Genomic DNA, 23,989 nt, shown 5'->3' on the forward strand with positions numbered 1-23,989 from the left:
GGGGACGTCCAGTATTGGAGCTGGCAAACAACTCTGTGAAGTGAGCATAAGTAAATCACTAATCATTGAGGCCAGAGGTGTTCTTGGAGTAGAAAGAAACTGAATAATTTAAAGCAGACTTAAAAAATAATATATAGGAGATTGGATGCGAAGGGAAGCAAGAAGAAACTTTACAACACAATAAAATACTGATAGTGTGATTTATCCAACTCATTCAGTAGAACTAGAGTATTGAGTAATGGAAAGAATGGAGACCAAAAGTCAGGACACTGGGGTTTTAACTCTGAGGGTCACTAACTTGTGGGACTTTAGTAAATCCCTTAATTCTCTCTTGCCACTCAGCATCTCCATCTGTCAGATAAGAAAGTAGTGTTAACCAGATGATACTTGTTTTCCCCTGGCTCTAACAGCTGCATGGGTGTGTGGGTAAGAGGAAGTTAGAACTTATTTTTCTATTTTTAAAAAGATTTTATTTACTTATTTTTTTTAGCGGGGAAGAGAGGGAGAAAAACATCTATGTGTGGTTGCCTCTTGTGCGTCCCCCACCGGGGACTTGGCTGGCAATTGGGGCATGTGCCCTGCCTGGGAATGAAACCAACCACCTTTCAGTTCACCAGCCAGCGCTTAACCCACTGAGACACACCAGGCATTGCATATCTTATTTATCTATTTTTATGCAAGAGTTCTGATTTTTTAAAAATGTCACTAATTTTGACTTTTGTTTTTAACTGAAAAAACTATTTTGCTATGTATTTATTGCTTACTCTCTCATTGCAGTTTAGTTTTGCAATTGCCTTTTTTGTCCTTATTCTTTTTTTTTTAAGAGAAGGGGGGATCGAGGGAGAGAGAAAGAGAGGAAAAGAAACATCAATATGAGAAAGAATCATCGTCCGTTGGTTGCCTCTCCTGTGTGCCCCCACCAGGGCCTGAACTCCCAACCTAAGCTTGTGCCCTGACTGGGATTTGAACAGGCTACCTTTTGCTTTGCCAGAAGATACTCAGCCCCCTGAGCCACACTGGTCAGGCAGGGTCTTCCCATTATTCTTAGCCAGAATTAATTTAAGAACTATAATTACTAGAATGTTTCTCTCTCTTTAGATAACCTCTGTATCCAATTCTGTGAAGTAAACATAAATAGATCTTTGGGTATTGAGCTACACATTACAGTGCTAGTGGTGTTTCTTGACATTAGTCATAGTTGCTTTGGACAAGGACTGTAAATTTCTTCTTCAACAACTAGAGAAGTATTCCATTGTGTAAGTATCCCAAAGCTGTTTCATCCACTCATTTGGACCGACACTTGGGCTGCTTCCTTATCTTGACAATTGTAAATAATGCTGCAATGTACATACAGGTGCTTAAGTTCTTCAAATTAAGAATTTTCGGTTCCTCTGGATATATTCCATAAGTGGGATCGCTGGGCCAAAAGGTAGATCCATTTTTTATTTTTTTTGAGGTATCTCCATACTGCTTTCCATAGTAGTTAGCCCTGAAAAAGAAAATTTTATGATTTGTGGCAGTATGGATGGACCTGGATAACATCATGCTAAGTGAAATAAGCCAGTCAGAGAAAGACAAATACCACGTGATTTGACTCATATGTGGAATCTAATCAACAAACTAAACTAACAAGGAAAATAGAGATAGACTCAGAGAGCAGGATAACAGCTAAGGGGGGGGCAGTTAGAGGGGTGGAGTGAATTGAGCTAAAAGGATTCATGGACATGGTCAACAGCATGGTGATTGCAGGGGGGTGGGGAGTATAAGGGGACTCAATTTTGGTAATGGGAAAAATACAATAAAAGTTTTAAAAAAATCTGTAAGAAAACTAATAATAAATTACATATATACACACACACTTTAAAAGAGTAGGGAAGATTTGGGATATTACTGTGTGCACATAATAATCCCTCAAAACATACTTAAAAAGGAAAATATTAAAATATAAAAGCTTTTAATACTATATGGTGACTGCATTATCTGTAGTGACAGTTTTGACTTGAAATTTCCACCCTGAGATTTCCTATTCTGTCATTAATCTTTCAAAGTAAGAACTTTCAAAGTAAGTACAGGTCTAGTAGTGATTTAACTGTATTATTGAAAGAGGAAAGGGTGGCAGTGCTCGGGGGCCTGGAAGAAATTAATACCTGCTGCATAATTTTAGGTAAATCACTTAATATTTATGACTTTAATTTCCTATAAAATGGGCATGCTACTACCTACATTATTTATCTTACGGATCTTTCGATGATTACATGAAAGTATATACCTTGGCATTATAATGGCATGATAGCTCATGACGTATAACTGAAGAAGTATAATAAAATGGAATAATGCATATAAATGCACCCATATGCATTACTTTCAGAAGTATGAAGTGTCATAGAAATACATAGAATTATTATTATAGGATTAGTATTTTCCACTTCTCTAACCAGAGCCCACCTGTTCCATTTATTTGATGTTATTCTGCCCATGGCATCTTTCATATCATCTTTGTTATTCATACATTGTCTCTAAACTTTTTATGATACATGAGACCAGCCCAACCAGAACTTTTGTTTTTTTGTGCATAGTTAGTGGGACTGTGTAAGGAGAGAGGGGTTGTCGAAGGACGGGTGTGGACTAGGAACTACTTGGGTCCAGATTGAGACAGGCTTTCTGAACACTGTAAAGTTATTGGGTGTTTTTGATCAGGTGACTAACCTGAGCTCACCTGTGCTTTGGGGAAATAGCTCCAGTGGCAGTGTGCAGATGGATGGAGAAGGGGAAAACCAAAGGCCAGAAAGCCATTTAGGAGGTGATGGCATGGTTCAGGAGAGACATAAAGAGAATTTAGGAAATACGGCAAAAGCAAAATGGACAGATTTGGCTGTTAATTGGCTGTGGGTGGTGAAAGAAAGAAGAGCGAAGTGCCTCCTAGGTATTTTGTCAGGGTGATTGAGCTAGGAAAAACAAAAGGTTAAGAATTCATTTTCTGGAAAAGAAAATACAATAAAGATTAAATCAAGAAAAAAGAATTCATTTCCTGTGTGCAGGAGTGGAGGATGAGGGTGAGTATTGATAGTACTGTTTAGTATTGTTTTTTTTATATCCATTTTACATAATATCAATTATAGACATTTGACTTTTTTTCTCCTCCAATAGACTTTGAATTTAAGAAATTTTTCTTTTTGATCCTGTCGTAATCCTTTCAGACTGCTATAACAAAGTTTCATAGACTGGGTGGTTTAAAAACAATGTAAATTTCTCTCTCACAGTTTTAGAGGCTGGGAGGACCAAGATCAAGGTGCCAGCCAATCTCATCTAGTTAGGGTCCACTCCTTGATTCTTAAATGGTGTTTTTCTTCCTATCTTTTCACAAGGCAGATGGGGGAAGGAACTCTCTGGGGTCTCTTTGTTAGGGTAAGTTCCATTCACGAGGCCTCTGCCTAGTTACCCAATCAGCACCTCCCAAAGATCCCAGATCTTAATATCATCACACTGGGAGGCAGGATTTCAGCTAATGAATTTTAGGAGGACACATTCAGTCTATAGCAGTTGTTTAAGAACAAGTCACACAAAGTTTCTCATATGTAATGTGTAGCAAAGCATTTAACAAATGCTAGGGACTACACACAACCTATCATTTCTGAGGTTCATTAGCTTACTGTATCTCCACAGCTTTTTGAAATATATTTAAGGAAAAAAGTCCAGTTCTCTAGAGAATTGGTTTGTCAACGGGTATTCAATTTCCCTAACATAAAAAGTTCTTGAATTATAAAAGCCCTACCTACTTTCAGTGTGTTGCTACATCAGAGACAGTTCAATGACGGCATGAAAGAGATACATAAATAACTCACATATGCAACCCACACGCAAACTAAAAAAAGGAAGTACCACATTTTGTTCTTTATTTCCTTAATGAGGCAGGTAACTGTAGAGTGATTCTGAGTTAAGAGCGACTCAAACACAGAGTAAAGGAAGGAGTTAATAACAAAATGCATATTCAGTTCCCATTCTATCTGCCACCTCATGGTGCGTCTCTGTTCCTTCGCCTCCCACTTATAAATTGTTAAAGTGTGTTTTAAAAAGGCAAAAGGAATAGGAGACCTTTCCCCAAGCGGGGCTGATCTGTAGCAGAACAAAGGTGCAGAACCTCCCATCCTCCCCGCCCCCCCCCCCCCCGATGTGTTTGCTTAGGAAGCCTGGGCAGCGCTCTGCCCCGACCGCGAAGCCGAGGTCAGCGGAAGGGAGGGCGAGCAAGCAGAGCGGCCACAGACCTCTCCCTGTGCTCAGTAACTCCTGCCCTCCCTTTCATTAGTAAAGATCCTTTTTCTCTGGTACAGGCGCTCGGGTACACCTGCCAAGGCAGGCTCCAAACCGGTTCCCCCTCCGCTCCTCTACCCGCCCTCGACTAGCCCGGGAGATAAGCCGCACAAGGCTGCGAGACTGGCGCCGCGTCCACGCATCTCCGAGTTCCCGACGGCGGCGCGCTTGCGCACAGACCGAGTCACGCGCGCGGCGCCGGGGCGGGCCGGCACCCGAGGGGCTGTCTTTCGCCGCGCGGATCACCGCCCACCGCTGCGTTCGGCTGTTCCGGCGCCTCCCTCTCCCGCCGGTTCATCCCCGCCATGGTGCTTGAGTCGGTGGTCGCAGATCTGCTGAACCGCTTCCTGGGGGACTATGTGGAGAACCTGAACAAGTCCCAGCTGAAGCTGGGGATCTGGGGCGGTAAGCGAGAGGGCGGGGCTGGTGGGTTACCGGAGCGGCCTAACGGGCACAGGCTGCGGGCTGCCTGCCCCAGTTCCAGTCGGGCCCTGCTACCCGCGCTGCCTGAGACCCCGCCTCCGAGGAGGGCGCTCGGCCAAAGCCCTGTAGCTGAGCTGCAGGTGCGAGGCTCCGGGAGGCCTGTGTCCACTTCTGCCTCCCCTAGGCCCCACGTGACCGGGCCGGGTTGGGGAAGTGCGGCGGGGTCGCGCTCGCGCCGCCTGGGTTTCTGAGGCCCCCTGCCCTGTCCTGTCCCGGCCTGCCTATTTTGGTTTGGGAACTGGGTTCCCCTTGTAGCCCTCAGCATGAGCCGTTTGACTCCGTAGCACAAAAAAACCTTTTCTGATCCCGGACGGCGTGGAGTGAGGATGGCTGAGTGGTCGCACACGCTCAAATAAAGTGGCATCAAAGAAAAAGAAAATTGCGTTTCTCTGTTATCTTCGCTGGCATTTTATAACGATTTGGAGCTGGCTTCGTCTGCTGGTATTGCAGGGTTTGGGCAGGGCAGGCAATAGCATTGCGAAAGGCGTGTCGGTAGGGCTTCTTGTTTTTAATACTGTTAGCTTCAGAGGAAGTGATTTCTTCTCATCGTAATTATTTTTCCCTCAAAAAGATGATGATTTTCAGGTCTGTTTTGGAGCGATAGAAAGGGATTGAAGCCACGACAAGAATCCTCGTTAATGAGGAGCATGCCCAAGAATTTACGCTAATGTTTCTATCGTTAGGGGTTAAGTGGGTAAGAGTAGACAGTAAGTAGTATGTTTGTAATCTCTTAATTACTTGCATTAATTATGCGTCAGGCTTTCGGGACACACGGGATACTTTCTAGGTCTACAAGAGACTTTCGGGAGTTTTTGCCAATTTTGGAGAGAAATCAAAGAATTGCTCAAAATAATGGAACTGCTCTTAATTCTGTCAGCAAATGGACTGTGGCTATTGAGCACCTGAAATGTGGTTAGTGCGAATTGAGGCGTACTCTGCATAAAAATACATACCGTTTTGAAAATACTGAGGAAGAATGTAATATGCCAATTTCGATGTTGATTATGTGTTGAAATGACAGTATTTTATTGTATTGTATTAAATACATTGTAGGAGGGGAGGCTCAAAAAAACAAACAGCACAACCCAGAATTACCTTCTGGAGGGCCCTATTCACCCATCTGTCCCCCAGCGACTTTTTTGTTTGTTTTGCTGATGAAAAAAGTCCTCAAAGGGAAATGTTTTGCTGATGGGGAAGAGGCGAAAGAAAAAGTAGCAGAAGCACTAAAAGACATCCAAGTCAACTAGTTCAAAAACTGTTTTGAGCAGTGGAAAGAAGTCTCGATCGATGTATTGCATCAAATGGAGGGTACTTTGACAGTGACTAAAGTTTAAACATGTAAGAATAAATACACAATTTTTTAATAAGTTGTTTTTTGGGTCCCCTCTCGTATTAAAATTTATTCACTGTGTCTCTTTTTACCTTAAAAATAAAAAACAAACCTGACCCTTGAACGTGTTTGTACTAGATCGGTTCACTTATGCTCAGTTTTATACTATCTTATTCAAGGGTCAACTGTAATTACATATGTGAACAGTATATATTTATACTGGGCAATGTTGTTAAGAGAACCATGGAGTGTAACCCTGAAGCGTGGAGCAGCCTGCTTTTCATACTGAGTATTTGACTGGTTCAGTGTGGTTTGCCCAGCAATACACACTTTGCCCAAATTAAAGGAGGAGATAGTTAAGGAATTGAATGTCCAGTGCCTTCTGCAGGAACCAAGTATTTCTCCAACATAGGGTGAAATAATACAAATAATTCCTTCTAGTTTGTAAACATTATTTGAAACCTGAAAAGGCACTGGGCGTTTAGGAAACCTGGATTCTGGGTTGTTCTGTTGGACAAGCCATTTTTCTTACTGGATTTTAGTTTCATTTTATTGGGGCCAGGTCCCCAGTAAGGGGCATGTGAGAGGCAACCACACACTGATGTTTCCCTCCCTCTCTTCTTCCCTTCCCCTCTGTCTAAAATAAATAAGTAAAATAAAACCTTTTAAAAAAAAGTTTATTGATGCTTTGGAAGATTCCATCCCTACCAAATCTTACTTTCTTTTTTATTTTTCTTCAAAATTAGAGATTGGAGTAGGTAACATCTAAGGGTACTTTCACTGACAATGTCCTTTAATTCTAATGTAAATGTTTTTACTGTGAACAGTTGAAGAATACTGTTTGAGGTTTTTGAACTTTTTCACAACTGAAATTAAAATGCCATAATTTTATTTCACTTACTCCTTTTTTTTTTTGGTGCAATGTATGAAAACAGACACTGTTTTTTTCCCATCTCATTTTCTTACTATTAGAATAAGGTATTCTGCCAATGGGCAACATCAACTTCATAACAGGCCTGAGCAAATAAACCTTTTTTTTTTTTTTCAGGGATTATATCCAGTGGAAGTCCAATCAGGGATTCCCTCGGCTCTATGAGCCCACTTCTGTAATGTTTTGCTGCCTTTTATTTTTGTGGTTGTTATAAAGGAAGCTAGGAGTTGTGAACTTTTACAGTTATCATTCAGAATATTTTATTTCTAACACAATTCCCCCATTAAAATAAAAAGGCAAAATATGTGAGTTGGCTATTTCTAGTCTTTGAAAATATCCTTGAAGAGATTTAGACTTTTTATGGTAAACAAGTGGGAATATGAAGTCAATTTAATAAAATAGCTAATGTTTATACACCCATCGTATAGACAAGTTTTATAAAGAATTGGAATTTTTACATAATCTTATTTGAAAACTATTTGTTCTAGCAAATAAGGTGTATATGCCATAAAGTTTGGCTTTTTCAGTTTTTATTTCTTGTTAAATTTTAACATCTTGAGAAAGGGAAGAATTCAACCTGTCTTCACTGGAGTATTTGACTAGACTTAAGGTAGTGATTTTCAACCAGGGGTGACTTTGCCCCCTGCAGGTAAATTAGGCAATATCTTAGAAATTTTTGATTGTCAAAATAAAGGGCAGAAGTGTGCTAATGGTTATCTAGTGGGTGGATCCCAGGACAGAGAATTATTCAGCCCAGAATGTTTGTTGAGAAACACTAGTCTAAGGAAAATATTGAGATTGTTTTTGCATTTATAGGAGACCATCGAGGTGCTGACCAAGTGGTAGAAAGAAGTGAAAAAGGACTTGGAGGAAGTGTATCTCACGAAATTTATAACTAAAACAGATGTCTTAAGAATTGACTGAAAGATACAGTGTTAAAAAGGCATAATCTTTGGATGAAATCAGGAAGTAGTTTTAAGAATCAATGAAAAAGATTGTGCTGTATATACATTTGTGTGTGTGTGTGTGTATATATGCATGTGGATTTCACAGTGAAATCCACAATAAATGAAAAGTTACAAATGAAAAGTTGCTGACTGAGAAGGATGGGGAAATTATCTGACTATCTAGAATAGGAAGTATTATGTGGATATTATCTTGAAATTGAAGAAACATTCTTTAACTGTCATTTGCCTTATCTGTGAAATGGAGAAAACACTGAGATAAATAATGTGAAAACCTTTTGTAATTATAATAATTAAATTGTTAATACTGATAGAAATAGTGATGCTAAACAAACCTCGCTGAGTGATGGAAAACACCTTGCTTTGATTTTACTTTATTTTCATGAGTATGTTTCTTCTAGACTTCAGACTGTAGGGTTTTCATAGTCTGTAGTGTGATAATTTTGTGTAAAGTCAACACCACGTAGATAAACATTTCCTATTTTCCAAACATATTCCTAAAAGAAATAAAACCAACCTATTTGCATTTAAATTTATACTTAAAATACTTATATTACCTGCCAGTTAGTTTGTAAGTCGGGTTTTCAAAGTTTCAGAAAAGTGCTTTGTGGGTATGTTGCTGCCTAGGCAGGCAGGAAGATTTATCTAGATATATATATTGCACAGCCTTTGGCTGTTTGAGGTGTGTCCAGGATATAATTGTTTTAAGAGTAACATATTTGAAAAGGTATGTTGAAACACCAGACCTTTTGCAATTTGGTTTAAGTAGTACTGTTTGTTACGTAGAACCTTTGCCAATCGATTTTTTAAAATGATTTAATGTGTAAAGTCAGGAAAATCCTCTATTCAGAATTCTGCTCCTCTTATTTCTGTTTGACAAGTGGGTTTTTACCTACTTGATGTGTTGGATGTAGGGTGTGGCTATAGTGACCAGGAGTAGGTGCCAGGTAGGTGCCAGGTGGAGTGCCCTCAAGAGTTTGCAGCTCTGCAAACCAGGCTGAGCCTGTGTTGATTGATTACAATACTGTCTTCCTCATCTGCCTCATGTTGTTGGAGCAGAGCAACATAAGGGAAGGAGGAAACGTGGGATCTAATTCCATCTTCAATTCTGCCTAGATGTGTGGCTTTTGGAAAGTTACTAAACAACGATCACTGGCTTCTTTCTATAAATGAGAAGGTTATTCAGGGTAATCTTTTCTGGCTTTAAACTTTTGTGATTTGAACAAGTTCAGAGCAGTGTGTATTCCTTCATTAGATAAGTCACACTGCTACTTGCTCTACCATTACAGTAATAAATGGTAGTCAAATAATGTGTCTTTTTGTTTTGTTCCTTCCTCAGTACTGGTGAACAAAGGCCACAGTCATTGAAATACGACAAGATAAATGAAGATAAATTCCAATCTTTTGTTGGTGTGTGCAAATCCAAATCTAATATATTACACTATCTTAATAGGTAGCTATAGGGAGCTTGAGGATGCAAGAAAAAGTAGGTCTCTTGGCTTCTTTTTACCTTGACACATAAAACATGGCGTATCTAGGTATTTCTAAACTCGCAGAGGAATTTTTTTTTGTCCTATCCTCCCAGCCAGCACTCGATGTATTAAAGTCCATATTTCTTAATAGTTTGTCTATAGCATGTAAAATAAACAACAAAAAGTTCAATATTGTAATGTATATGTTTACGCTCAGCTATCAGCAATTAAACAATGCCTAAAAACTTAAAGGGAAAACACCTTTCCACATATTTAAATAGCATCAAAAATTTAATATTTACCCTTTTTCTAGAAATAAAACTGGAAGTTGGTGCGTTGGTAACCATTCTGCTCTGCCACACTGCGATGAGAGCCCTGAAGTACACTTGAAAGGGAGAGAGTTCGGTGGCCACATGGCAGATTCCCAGCTTTCTTTGCCCAGACTTCCTGTTTCAGTAGGGAAACGGAAAGAGTAAGAGTTCATTGTTTTCTCCCCATTTCCCACTTTCCCCTCCCAAGACAAAGTCACTCTGAACTCCTACCAGAGGGTGTCTAGACGGGTTAATTTGGGTTGAATAGTTACATTAAATTAAAATGAATTGCTACAATATTTTCTTAAGTATTTAGTAAAACAGTACTTAAAATAATTTGATTTATTCTTTAAAAAACTGATCAGTCATTTACTTTAGCCCACATCTTTGGAAAGTGAATGTTTAAATATTTTGATACTTTTAAGTAAATTAATATTTATGTTATAGATACATAAAGGAAATTTAATAAAGCACTACGTATTTTTTTCATTATTTTACAATATACAGAGCTCTTTTCATAGTCTAGTTTCATGGCATTTTTGTTTGTTGGTTTTTTGTTTTTAATCACAGTTTTGGATTAATTTCTATGTTTTATTTTAGGAACATTCACCAGGGGTCAGGATACAAGGGCTTTTATTCTTAGCACTGCCATAAATTAATTGTATAATGTTAGGCTTTAATTTCTTAATGTACAAATGAGAGGAGATTAGGGTTTAAAGAGCTTTATGGTTTAAAGGGTTCTGAATCATAACCTGTGAATTTTTGTCCTTTATTTTTCGAAAAATGCCATTTTTAAAAAAGTACTAGCAGTGCCATTTTGCAGTGTCATCTCCTCTTGTATGTTTTCCACTGTGGTACTACTGTAATATAAACCTTGACTATACAACTTTATGGTTATTTTCTTGTTAGTTGCACTGATTTTAGTTACTCTTTTAGTTTTTGAATTTCTTCACACTCTTAAAATACAAAGACCAGTTGGTGAAATCCACCAACTACACAGTGCTCTTAATACAGAGTCTAATTCTTATATGGCTTTTTTTTTTCCTCCAACAGAGATAGAATTACCTTCTGAATTAAAACCTTTACCCTTTTTGTCCCCCTTTCCCTCCCTCCTCCCTCCCTCCCTTCCTTCCTTCCTTATTTTGGAGGCGGCTGATAGTGTGATATTTGGAACACAGCATTGGGTATCGTATTTGAGCCCTGGCTCTACCGCTCACTGGGTTGACATAGTGTTCTTGGACCAGTCATAAAACCCCTCTAAGCCTCAGTTTCTTTCTATCTTTAAAAAAAAAAAAATTATTTCTTAAAATTTTAAAATCATGTTTATTTCATAAGCCTCAGTTTCTTTGCTTAATAGAGATGTCTTGCCTCCTTCACCAGAAGGCTGTGAGGATCGAGTAATGTGATAGATCTCAAAAGTGTTTTCTAAAATATAAAGGTTTATAGTCTTATAATTGTTTCTACCCCAGTATAATTTATTGAGCACATACTATGAGAAGAATCAGAAAGGAGTTTATAAATCAAGTTGGGGATTTATATAGTTAAGTGTTAAGTGCCATAAGAAGGGTATAGCTAAACCTCTGTGAAAGTTCAGATAGATTATTTCTGACTGTAGGCATTAGACATCAGCACTATATTTCTTACATTTACTTTGTAGCCTATTATGTGTTTTAAAAGCCATTCTTGGGCCTAGGCAGGCATATTCCATGTTATGCCAGGACCATCAGATTTTTATTAAGTATACTAACTTGGTGGTTTTCTATAATTTAGTAACCATTTCTTTTTCTATTACGTTTTTTGAGATGACTCCAACTCTGCTTACCTTGGCATTATTTGCTCATTTAATGGATTTCTTCCGTTTCTATCTTCTGGTTCATTAGTAAAAACAATTAGGTAAATTTTGATCTAGTATTTACCCTTTTAAGGTACTTAAAATATCCTACAAGGGTAGCTTTGAAACGTGTATGTTTGACTCTCTAACCATGTATGCTTATTCAAAAATGTTTGTAATTTATTACTATGAATCATATAGGGTCAAAATCAGAAACCTTCTCTTTGAAGCTAGATTACATTTACTGCTTATTTCACCCTTTAGGCCTGTCAGTCCATCAAAGAAGGAAATTATGTTGTAGAACTTGCTTACTTGTTTGTTACCTTGGCCTCTTCCAAACCCTGTGGAATTAGAGATGCTCGATGGAGGGTTTGGCTTTAGTGCCTTCCTTGCTGGCAGAGTTACGTTTATCCATCTCCAATTATTAGCCACCCTCCCCCTCCTTTAAGATTAGACACAGATATTTACCCTTCTTCCAGGTTTTCTGGAGCTTCCTATGGCCTCTATGTGTTCTTAGCCCAGGTAATCTGGCTATAGCAGTGAAGTGACTTGCATGTGTATGAAATTATGATGTTATCTTAATGTAGAAATGCAAAGCTAAATCTTAACTTTTTCCTCAGTATTTAGTTAAATATAAAATGGTCGATATTTAATTTTAGGTTTCTGAATTATCTCATTTAACAGAATTTTTGACATTCAGAGGTTAGGCAGTGAAAATCTTACATGTATCTACAGAAAAGCATGTACTGTAGTGGGAGAATAACTGCTAGCGCAGTGCCTTAGCCAGCCAGATGGGTCACTCATCTGCTGGTTGAGTAAATAAATGCACTTTCACCCTGGTGTTAATCTGAAATACGCTGCTGTTCCTCCCCTTTTCTTTTTGTTAGGACTAGTGGCTCCTCCTCCAGTGCAAATAATTTTTTGAATGTATCATTCTTATTTCACTGCTATATTTACTGTTAATTAGATAACATTCACATTTTTCAGAGAGGAAGTATACATTTGTTTGCTAGACGCTAAGTAGCAGAAATATTTTTTGTATGTCTGTAGGTAAGATAGATATCAGATATAGAAGCAATTTACATAAAACATATTGAGGTCATATGGACATTAGAATGTACCTTTGTTTTGTTTCCATACTTCTTATTATAATTTGAATAATTTTAATATAAAAATAGTATCTGATTATTATAAAAACTAGAAAATACTGGAAAACATTAGTAAGAAATCCTTAAATCCTGTCCCTGAGTAATACTATCTTTTTGTTTATTTTTCTAAATATTCTTGTTTAACTTTTAGCCATATTGGAAGTTTTCAGCATTTCTCATCTTATATAAATACTGTCTATTCATTAAAGAACCAAAGTGCCATGGCAGTATAGGCAGCATGCTTTTTATAAGTTCATTTATATTTTTATACAGATTCTGTTAGTGCCTGAACAATTGTTAATAAAATATTTCATATGTAATGCAGATTACTTCTGAGCACTTCCAGTGACACTTGCCCGACTAGTTGAGTATCACTGGGTAGAAGAGTCAAAATTTATGAGCAAGTTTGCAAGTCTCCATATGGGCCTTCCATCTTGTGAAACTAGTTTGGATTGCTTTTCAAATCTGTAGCATCTGTGCAGATCCCTTCTTTTGATTTAAATAGAGTTCCAAATTGTAATTTTTTTATTCAGTGTCTGAAAAAACTAAATCCAGGAATATTTTATACTCTATGTGGTTTTTGTTCACATGATACTTAAATGATTTTTAGCTCCAAGTCCCAAACACATGTCAGTTTTCCATGAGTACTTTATTATCCCTACGTTTGGTTAGTGATGACATCTTAGTCAATTCTACTTTCAAAATAACATTTTACTCTTGACTCTGCTTCAACCTCAAAGTTGCTGCCTATTACTAGTTTTCATTTCTCTTCAGTGTATTGTAGAAGCTACCTGTCTGTATTCTTTTCCTTTCCTCATATATTATAATGTTTCTAAATTATCTATTTAGTATTTTATTCCCTTTTCGTACTTCTTTCTCTCCTTTAATTGCAGTTGCCCACAGTTTATTTTAGAAAAATTTAAATATACATACACACAGAAAATGAACTTTATTGTATCTAGATAACCACTGTGATCATCATGGTGTTATCATTACTGTCTTTTATGCGTACGTATATAATTTTTAAATTGGATTGATGTGTGCATTTTGAAACCTTCTTTAAAACTTAATATATTTTGTGAACATTTTCCCATGTCTGTCTTTTTTTTCCTCTATATTATAGATTTATTATAATTTATGCTTCCTTACTGGACATTTAGTTCTTTAGGTCCTCCCTCCCTCCCTCTCATCATCCATCCTTGCAGCCATTTTTTCTGCTTTTATAAGCAGTATTGCCGTATCCCTGTAGCTAAATTGTTTGGACAGTTTCATGGTTATTTTGAGGATTCTAGAGTAATGGTTCTAAAACAGCTCTGATTTTGTCATCTTTTACACATGTTTCATCTTTCCATTGTGACCAGTCTGAACTTTTCATCCTGAGGATTCTGTTAGTCTGTCCTCTGCTAGCCTTTCTGACTTTATATCTCTATTTTTTTTCACATCTAGCTACACCAAACCTTTACTTGTGGTTTCTAAAATGTGTCTTACTCGTGGATGTCTGCTTGTCCTCTTTTCTCGTTCACCTTGTAACTATTCTTCAGCTTTCTAGCCTAAACTTTCTTGTGAAATTCATGATCTCCCTAGGCAGAGTGAGGTTGTTGGGAAACTCCCTGTCTGGTTTTAGGAACTGTAACCCCATCGACAGGCTGGAGGGCCTCAAGGCTGGAAATAATCAGGAGGCCTTGGAGAAACAGGTTCCTGAGGAGACATAACCTGTTCCCCCTGGCAGGGGTGTAGCTCCTGCCTCTCTACTTGGCCATGGATGATTGGTGATCAATGACAAATAAGTTATCTCAAGCTGAGATATACAACCTAAGACAGATACCAATCGAATATTGGCAGCACACAAGAAACTGGGGGACAAGGAGAAAGGGCAAAAAGGTGTTGCACCTCTTGTCTCGGCTTGGACATGGCCAGAGTCCTCATTCTATCTGACAGAAGTCTCCTTGTCTCTTCGTGGCTCCCTCTGGCCTCCTGGCTCAGGCTTGAAACAATGCCATGGAATCTGTTCTAAACCAGATCTGGCAGTTTCCCGGGCAAATTGGGCCTCAAAGTAAATTCTTTAAAGAGTGCTTTGTTCTTCCTCAAAAGCTCTAGCCAGCTCATACTAGGAAGGAAATTTACATTATTCACAGATGCTAACCCTATATCCTTGGGCACTCGTATGTTTACTACGCTCTTGTGTTTAGTCTTCTCTCTCTTGTTTACTAGTCTCCACTTGGACCCAAGTAGATTGGTGTGTTCCTGTCATTTGTTCTCTTCAAAACATCACCCATTCTCTGTGAACATTAATATAATGATGTAATGAGATAAGCTGTGCACTCCTGTTAACCCAGCCCCGCTGATAACCTTTTCAATAAAAGCCTTTGAAAAAAGGGACTTGGGGCTTCTCCACTAAGATGAAGGTGTCCGCCCCCCCAGCAAACAGAGAAGTGTTTGCGACGATTCACGTTTCTTCCCTTCCTCTGTGACAACCCGAGGACGAGCTCTCCAGGATTCAGAGCCCAGCTCCCATCTCAGCTGTCCCTGAATAGTAACCCTCAGATCCAGGAGCTCTGCACTCCTAGCAACGTGCTCTGTGCCCCACCCCCCCCTCGCCACGACAGTCGCTGCCTGGGCCTGGGACAAACGATGATCCGAGCAGTGTTTCCCAGCGACGGGGCATCGCATCCCGCCACTGCGCAACATGAGGTGGTTCCTTCTTTGCACCCTATAAACTCTATGATAGAATATTTCCAAAATTTTAGAAATTTAGTCTCCTTTGTTAGGCGGTGAGCTCCTCAATAGAAGGGATGTTGTACTAATCATCGCTCTCTGTCTAGGACCTAACTCATAGTAGGTGCTTAATGAATGTTTGTTTGAATAAATCTGAGGTCTGGGGAAAAACAAATGTCTAAACTAACAATGGCATAATAAAATTAAGCATACTTTTAGTTCACTCCAAAATACTGTGAGGAAAAAATTAGTTCATTGAAAAATATTTGTGGAGAATATAGGAAGCATAGTATTTTTTCAAAAATAAATGTCATGAGTGATTAAGAATATATATAAAACTGAAGAATTTATGATTGTATTTACTGTTGTAACTATAGCTTTATTAATCTTTAGAGCTGTAAATGAAATGAAAACTTTTGCTTACGTTTCTATGTAAGCAAGAATATTTAACCATTGTGTATTGATAAATATAGGGCAGTATTTAAAATTTGAGTCAGGTAACAGTATTATTGTGGCTTTAATTTTATAACTTAATGCCCAAATATATTTAAGAAAAATGGGATAAATTAAAGAATGTTAGAACCAGTAATCAGTGGGAAGATAGGATGTTTAGAGTTTTAAAGAGACTAAACTATATTCCCGTAGAAAATATTCATTGACAACATAATTAAAGAAAGAATCACAAGTTACAGGATCATTGATCTGTTTATAGTCATCTCCTTATGTCCTTGTTTTGAGATTTTGGTTTAATTATTCAATATGCTGGCTAGTCTTTTTTTTGTCCTAAAGTTCTTCAGCTGGAAAGTCTATAAATTCTTTCTCATTGTCTATTTAAACGTTAGGCAGTTTAAATAGTTGTAATTTCTTTTGCATTGGGCTGATCTAAAGTATGCTACAACTAATAATTCTTGTCCATGTATAAGCAAATCTTTTGTGCCAATAGTTTTTTATGTTCTTGAAGTTTGTTTCGCTTACCATTGTCTTCTTAGCACTTAGCACAGTGTTTGGTACTGACAAGCTTTACTTACTGGTATATTAACTTTATGTTTTCTTCTTTTTTTAAAAGGTAATGTGGCTTTAGATAATCTGAAGATAAAAGAAAATGCTCTGGTAAGTTTTTAAACTATGTTTATTACTCATTTAATTTGGTAAGTTCTTAGAAACCCTAGGTTAGTTTCTGGTACCAGGTACCAGATACCAGATACAGTGGTTGAGTCGCTTAGAGAAGAATTACTGGTTTAACTGTTTGCTGTAGGGAAATCTGAGATTAAAGGTTTATATATATATTTTTTTTCCCTGATGATCAAAATTGTATGTCTTGGAAATGGAATGTTTTTCCTTGACCTAAGTTGACTGTATAGTTTTGTAGTAGACATTTGTCTTACTGAAAAAGTTTTCTTAAGAATTATCTTTACCTATTTTTCAGTTAAGTAAGGGCTTGATTTTAACAACTTATCTAATGAATAATTGTATTTTGGAAATATATTGAAAGTCCAGCCTTATAATATTATGGTAATATTAAGAGGTTAAATAGATTTTTTTGGACTTTAGCTCCAGAGAATAGTGTGTCATTTACTATTGAGCTAAAAACAAAAGAACACTCCCCATTTTCTCAACCCTTGACCCCCTGTTAAGCTTTAGCTAACATATTAGACTTAATTTGAGTTTATGAAATCACTTAAGAATGATTTCATTCTTTAATTAATAGGTCATATTTCTAATTAACCTGCAGTATGTTTTAAAATCCTATCTGACTTCTGGTTGGATTTCTACATGATGAACTGTGTCATTAGGAAGAACGTTATACGTAAAATGCTTCCATGACTCGTCGCAGGGAAGCTGATTTAGGGATATTGAAGATCCTAGGAGTAGAACTTCGTCACAAGGAGTAACATTTAATTTTGTTAAAAAGTCTGACATAGTGGAAAGAGCATGGACCTTGTAGTCTGGAAGATTTGGGTTGAGTGCTAGCTCTACCTTTGACCAACTGTGTGTCTTTTGGCAAGTTCCTTAGTTTATTTGAGCATTAGTTTAATCATCTTTTAAGTGGAGTTAATAATATAAAACAATATAATATCTCTTTGCCTTTGTGTCTTGAAAAAGATGAAAAGTAAACTCTGGCAAGTGGTGGGCATTCAAAATATTTGAATTTTCTTTCCTTCTCTTTATGGAGGGTGCTACAACTTTTAAAAATTTATCCCAAAATTTAGAACTTAAGATTCTATTGCTAGAGATTGGAATAAAGCGTATTTTTCTCTGTTTATTTTATTTTATTTTTTTCTCTATTTTAGAAGGAAATGAGTATAAATAGAGTTGTGCTGACAGGATATATATTTAACATACATAGAATTGTTATGAATTCTGTATTAGTTGTTATCTAAAGTACTGTATTTCATTTGCCAGATTTTGACTAAGGTACACTTGACAGAAAGTCTAGTTTCATTGGTTCAATTTTTAATACTTCTAAAGACTCAAGTGATCACTGTGAATATCAGTTATTGTTTAGTACTCTGTGCATAAAAAAGTTATACTTCCTAGTGATTTGGAATATACAAAGTGAAAGTTTACTATTATTAATTGGTAATTGTCAGTAATCTACAGTAGTTGCTAATTTGGTTAATAATATGTTGGGAATCTGCCTTTTCTTTAAAGAGTGTTTTGTTTATTCATTTACTAAATATTTTATTTGAGAGAGAATTTTTTAGTTGTTGTTTTTAACTTATGTGAAAGAACTCTTCCTATTCTAGTATTTCAGATAAATGGTGTTCGTCTATTATTTTAAAAGTTTATGAGATTTTTCATCCAGCTTGGTTTAGTTTATTAAAACAACCAGTTTGCCAATTTACTTTCCTAATGATGAACTCTTTTTAAAAAATTTTGTATTGTTCCTATTTATAATTTTGCTTTTCTCATGAATTCTTTAAGTCAAAGTTTAATAAAAATGCTTTGTTTCAGCCATAAAACATCCTTTCTGAGTTATTTAAATACAGAAAACTTGTTTATCTTTAGGGATGATTGTGTATTTAAATGATGATACAGAGGTGATTTTTCAGGAAGGGCTAATAATTTAAGATCTCCTGTAAATTTTTTTCTTCCTTCTGCAGAATGAATTGGATGTTCCTTTTAAAGTCAAGGCTGGACAAATTGGTAAGTACTTCAGTCTTAATATGAGTTATTTTTAGTTCTTTTAGCTTTTTCCTGTGTTGTTGAATCTAACATACCTTTTTTATCTTGAATAAAAAATGTGAGAGTTTTTTGACTTAAGTTGATTAGAACTTTTGTAGTTCTGAACTTAATGTATATTATGTGTAATATATATAAACTTCAAAGTTTTTGACAATAGGGTAGAGAATTACCCTCTAAAATGAAACGACATTTGAACTGCAATGATACTTTTAGGCTTTGGTTCCATCGTACAAGTAATTTTCAAAATTGGTATCCAAATTTTGTGCTTTTTCTTTATATGTGGAGGTAGCATATTCTGGTAAATAAAATTTAAGTATAGGTTATTTCCCTCATATTTTATTCAACCATTCCACTTGATATATTATGCAGCACTGTGGTATGGAGGATCTGTTTTGGTAAGTAGAAAGTCTTTCTTTGCAGCTAAACTCTTATACTAAGATCATCCATAACTGAGCATACATGTTTGTTGAAGAAATTTTTCAGTAAATTTAATCTGTGAAGTCCACTCAGCTTGTTCATACTACCTGATTTTTACTTTTTAAAAAATACAAATTTTTAACTTTAGATGAAGAACTGTTACATTAGAATTCTCACCTGTGCCACCACCCTTCTTTCCACCGCGATCACCCCACCACTGCACCATGTCACTTTCCTTCTTCATACGTTACCGTATTCAAGAAAGGCTCGGCTTTCATTCTTCTGGCATCTCTTAACAATTACTCGAATACCTCAGTTTGAGTCCATTTTATATCACATATCTGTTCATTTTAATATAAACTAATGCTTTCATGTTTTTGTCTCTCTTAAAAATTTTTACTTATTGACTAGAGAAAGAGAGAGGTGGGTGGGGAGAAAGAGAGAGGGAGAGAGAGAGAAACATTAATTTGTTGTTCCACTGGTTGATGCATTCATTGGTTGATCCCTGTATGTCCCTGACCAGGGATCGAACCTGAATTTGCAACCTTGGCATAACAGGATGTTGCTTTAATCAACTGAGCCTCCCAGCTAAGCCATGTTTTTGCCTATTGAAACAGGAGACACTCCCTTAGATTGAAAGCATCCCTTGGGTAGGCCTCAGTATTGTTTTTTATTTTTTGATATATATAACCTTGTGCTGTGTTAGGTGGTCATGTTTAGCAGTGTTCAGAAGTAGTATTGTGGCTATACTTCTTTAATTGAAATCCTAGAGTGAAGTTACAGTCTTTCATTCATCCTTTGATCTTTGAGTGTTTTCTGTACACATGCTATGTATGAGACTTATGCAGGTACCTCTGGAAAGGTAATATATTTGTTCTCAAGGAAGTTATAGAGATCTAAAATTAGGCCATAGCATCGAAATCACATTTGCAGGGTATTGGATGAGTTATATTTGACTAAAGAATTTTGACATTATTATTTATATTGTAACTAGATTTATATTTTGGAAGAAAATTCCTAAAGTTTTAAAATTTGTTCTTTTTGCTTTGAAAGTATTATAAGAACTTGATGACTTTCTTCAGGGTTACTTATTGAATTATGAGAGACCATTTACATACAAGGATGCAAAACATTCTTTATATCGTTTTTTTAGTTATGTGGCATTTACATTAATTACTAAATTTCTGTTAGGTTAAAATATTACACCTAACCTTGCAGAGTCAGTGTGGCTAAGTAAGCTCAAGAATGTTTTAATTTTCTAGGAACTAGACATATTTGTGGGTGTTCCTAAATTATCCTTTTACTTAAAAATTTAAAAAATTTCCTGATCTATAAAAGGGAGGCAGTAATATAACTAGGCGACTTCCAGTGGAATTCAGGATAATGAAGGATGGGAGGGTAATGGCTTACGATAAATGGAGAGAAGAATAGAGAACAGACAGTCCCTTTTTGGTATGCTAGTTAAAGGGGTATTTTCTACTTTTTCAGTCTCATGCTTACCTAGAAGGTAATCACATCAGTCTTTTAGCAGTTTATGAGATAATTATAAATATTTATATAGCATCTGTTATAAATATAGTTGGTACTCACTGTGAATGAAATCATCAGACGTAGGCCCTGACCCTTGTGGCTCAGTTGGTTGGCTGTTGTCCTGCAAAGAGAACGGTTGCTGGTTCAATCCCCCGTCAGGGCACATGCCTGGGTTGTGGGTTTGGTCCCTGATCAGGAGCATAGGAGAGGCAATCTATTGATGTTTCTCTCTCACAATGATGTTACTTTCCCTCTCTTTCTCCCTTCCCTCCTCTCCCTCTAAAAATATCTTTTAAAAAAAATCATCAGACTTAGATATGACCCATAAATATGGATCATAGAGGTTAACTGGCATTACCTCTAGACTCCCTGACATGGGAACCATTTAATAAACTCAGTAGGTTTACAAGCTGAAGGAAAATTAAAAATGGAGAAGTAATTTTAGATTTTAACCCTGGGAATAGGTTCCCTGGTAAAACTGGCTTGCTTACATAGCCATCCAGGTGAATCAGAATTCTCTTTCTTACATTGCATTCCTTCCCCTTAAGCTTGTCACGCTGTTAAACAATCCTTTGAACTTTCAGCACCCTTGTTTAAAACTGCCAGTGATTCTGGTGGTATAAGTAGCTTAGTCATTCAAATACTAGCCTGATCTGATTGAATCAGATTTATTTCTCTGAAGAGTCTTGATCAGCAACAAGAGAATTACAGCTTTTTTAGGATGTGATTTTAAAAATTATGATGAGAGAAGGTATTTTGTTTCAGAACATAGAAAATTTTGGATATTAGAAAAGGTTTGGATAGAATTGCTCTGGTACTGTTGAGGACAGATCAGGACATTGGCTGTTTGGAGACCTGGAAAGAGGGTATACTAAAAATTGGGAAATGAGTAAAGGAGGGGGCGGAGGATGGGATGAAATATGGTGAAGGGTTTAACCGAAGAACATTTATGCACAGCCCATGGACACGGACGACAATATGGGGATCGGCTTGGGGAGGGGAGAAGATGGGGTTGGGGGGAGGTAGGGAAAAGGAGAAAAAGCGGGAACAAGTGTAACAGCACAAAAAATAAAAAAAAATTAAAAAAAAAGAAAAGGAAGGAATGTGGAAAGATACCAAAGACGGATTTTTACTGTTTTCAAAATTTAACTGAGAGTATCCTCTTTTTGTCCTCTTTCTCCTGCTCTGTGTAACCTTTTCCCATAAAATCCCAAACTTTACTTAGTGACATTTAGAGCCATACTTCATCTATATTATGAATAAAAAAATTTTTGCAGGCTGCTTCCCGAAGGTCCTGATAATACCATTGTTTCTAAGAGAGAAAAATGTGTTCTTTCTAGTGACTTATAAATAGAAACTTGGAATATAATTTGTCTGAACTATCTGTAACTCATAACACTAATCATAAAACAGCATACCTTGCCTTCAGAGCTGGCCTCTTCCAATAGTAGCAATAGGAAGACTGTTAAAGTTCTTTTTATTTTTATTTTTGGTACTCTTCTCTATTTTGCTGCTTCAGTTCCTGGGATCTTGTGCAGATATTATTTTATATTTGAGCTGTAGAGATGTACTTGCTTGTGTGTATAGATGAACATGTACAGCATTCAGATCATCAGCTAACTGTTGGATGAGGCAGAGTATCAGTTCTGGTTCCAGCATCCTCACTGATGACATGGGTGGTCTTAGGCAAGTAATTTAACCTCTCCAGGACCGAGTTTCCCTTTTATTAAAGAATTGGAGTAATAGGTGCCTCATTCTTCTTACAGTTTGGGAATATAAACAAAATAATAGTTATCAAAAACTGAAAAGTATGAAGCACAATGTGAATAGTCACTTCTAATAGTAATATGGAAAAGATCATTGTAAACTTTAGTGTTTTTTCATTTTTTTCTAAGTGATAAACTGTCTGCATGACCAGTATTCATATACTTTTTCTTTTAATGGAAAGTGAGAAACATGTATCTTTTTGCACAGCCAAATAAGAATTTAAGGTTGACATTTTATTTCTTCAGATAAATTAACTTTGAAGATTCCTTGGAAGAACCTTTATGGAGAAGCAGTTGTTGCGACCCTAGAGGGATTATACCTGCTTGTTGTTCCTGGAGCAAGTATGTAATTTTAGACTGTAACGATTTAGTAACATCACAGTGAAATTGAATGTTACATGGGTTAACTATTTAATATGTTTAGCAAAATAGAAGATAATTTAAATAAACAAATCATATATATACATATGCATGTATCTACAATACATATTACATATATACCCACATATATAGCATCACATTTGTATATAAAATATTTTTATGTTGTTGGAAAGAATAACTTCAACCATTTGTTAAATTTATTCTGTTCTCTATGAGTAATTACTTTTTAACTAAGACTTCCTGTTAAGTTAAGATGCATTAGGCAGATAGATTTACAGTGGGGGAATGAAATGAGGTAAGGTTTTAAAAATGTGCTGATGTGCTAATCCTCAGGTTTCAATATGGAAAAATTTTTGGCCATTATGTTGCTTCTGATTTTGAGTGATATTCCCATAAATGTGTGTAAAATAGGTAATTTTTAATTATAAGTTAAGTAAAATATATGTAAAATAGGTAATTTTTAATTATAAATCGTAGTATTTTAATTTTTAATGAATGTCTTAAAGCAGTGATGTTTATTTAAGTAATACCTTTCATTACTAATGTTTTTTCAGTTATAAGAACGATACAATGTTAAGGAGGGTTTAGATATTTTAGCAAAAAATTATATTTTCTCAATCATAAAACAAACGTAATTTTTCTTTTTCCTTTTTGCTTTCCAGTCTTTAGCATATACATGTTTGATTTGATATACCATTTATCACATATATACACCATGGATCAGGCTTTTTTACTTTATGTATTGTGATATGTTTCAGTTTTTATGGTGATAGTGACACTTTTGAAAGGCTGTGTGGTACTACATTGTGGGCTGCCTACTGTTTTTGCTATGACAGTGGGTATTATAACTACCTCCTTTTTACAGATACCTTTTTTATTATTTGGGGTTATTTCCTTAGGATACATTATCAGAAATCAGATTACTAGAAAAAAAGGATATGTATATTCATGATTGTTGCTACATAGTCTTAAGTTACTTTCTAAAAGTCTTTTTACCAATAAGCTGATACCAGCTGATACTGAATATTTCATATTTTTGTAGTTACTCAAAATTTTACCACTCCTATATAATTACTGGCCATTTTCTGATGTATTTCCTGCCCTCCGTTTCTCCCCTTTACTTTTCTAGTCACCCTTTCCCCTCCTTACCTTTTTTTATATTTTTAATTCCTTTCTTCCCTACTTTTTGATATGAGCTTTGTAAATAAGTAGAAA

General features: G+C 36.4%; 1 protein-coding gene across 3 annotated transcripts in view; it reads left to right on the forward strand.

The window, feature by feature from the left end:
• The first annotated feature begins 4,496 nt into the window (after positions 1-4,496).
• The window catches only part of VPS13C (vacuolar protein sorting 13 homolog C), a 180,625-nt gene continuing 161,132 nt past the window's right edge, over positions 4,497-23,989 (forward strand). For 2 of the 3 annotated variants that reach the window (XM_054565331.1, XM_054565333.1), the window contains exons 1-4: positions 4,498-4,713; positions 16,561-16,604; positions 18,599-18,641; positions 22,640-22,735. In XM_054565331.1, the coding sequence (XP_054421306.1) occupies positions 4,614-4,713; positions 16,561-16,604; positions 18,599-18,641; positions 22,640-22,735 (283 nt within the window). In that variant the 5' untranslated portion in view covers positions 4,498-4,613. Of the gene's footprint in view, positions 4,714-16,560; positions 16,605-18,598; positions 18,642-22,639; positions 22,736-23,989 lie in introns of all 3 variants that reach the window. The other variant, XM_054565332.1, reaches the window with a different exon arrangement.

This window comes from Pteronotus mesoamericanus, unplaced genomic scaffold (genome assembly GCF_021234165.1).
Source record: "Pteronotus mesoamericanus isolate MK-2021 breed Mesoamerican mustached bat unplaced genomic scaffold, CSHL_Meso_final contig_164, whole genome shotgun sequence".
NCBI lineage: Eukaryota > Metazoa > Chordata > Mammalia > Chiroptera > Mormoopidae > Pteronotus > Pteronotus mesoamericanus.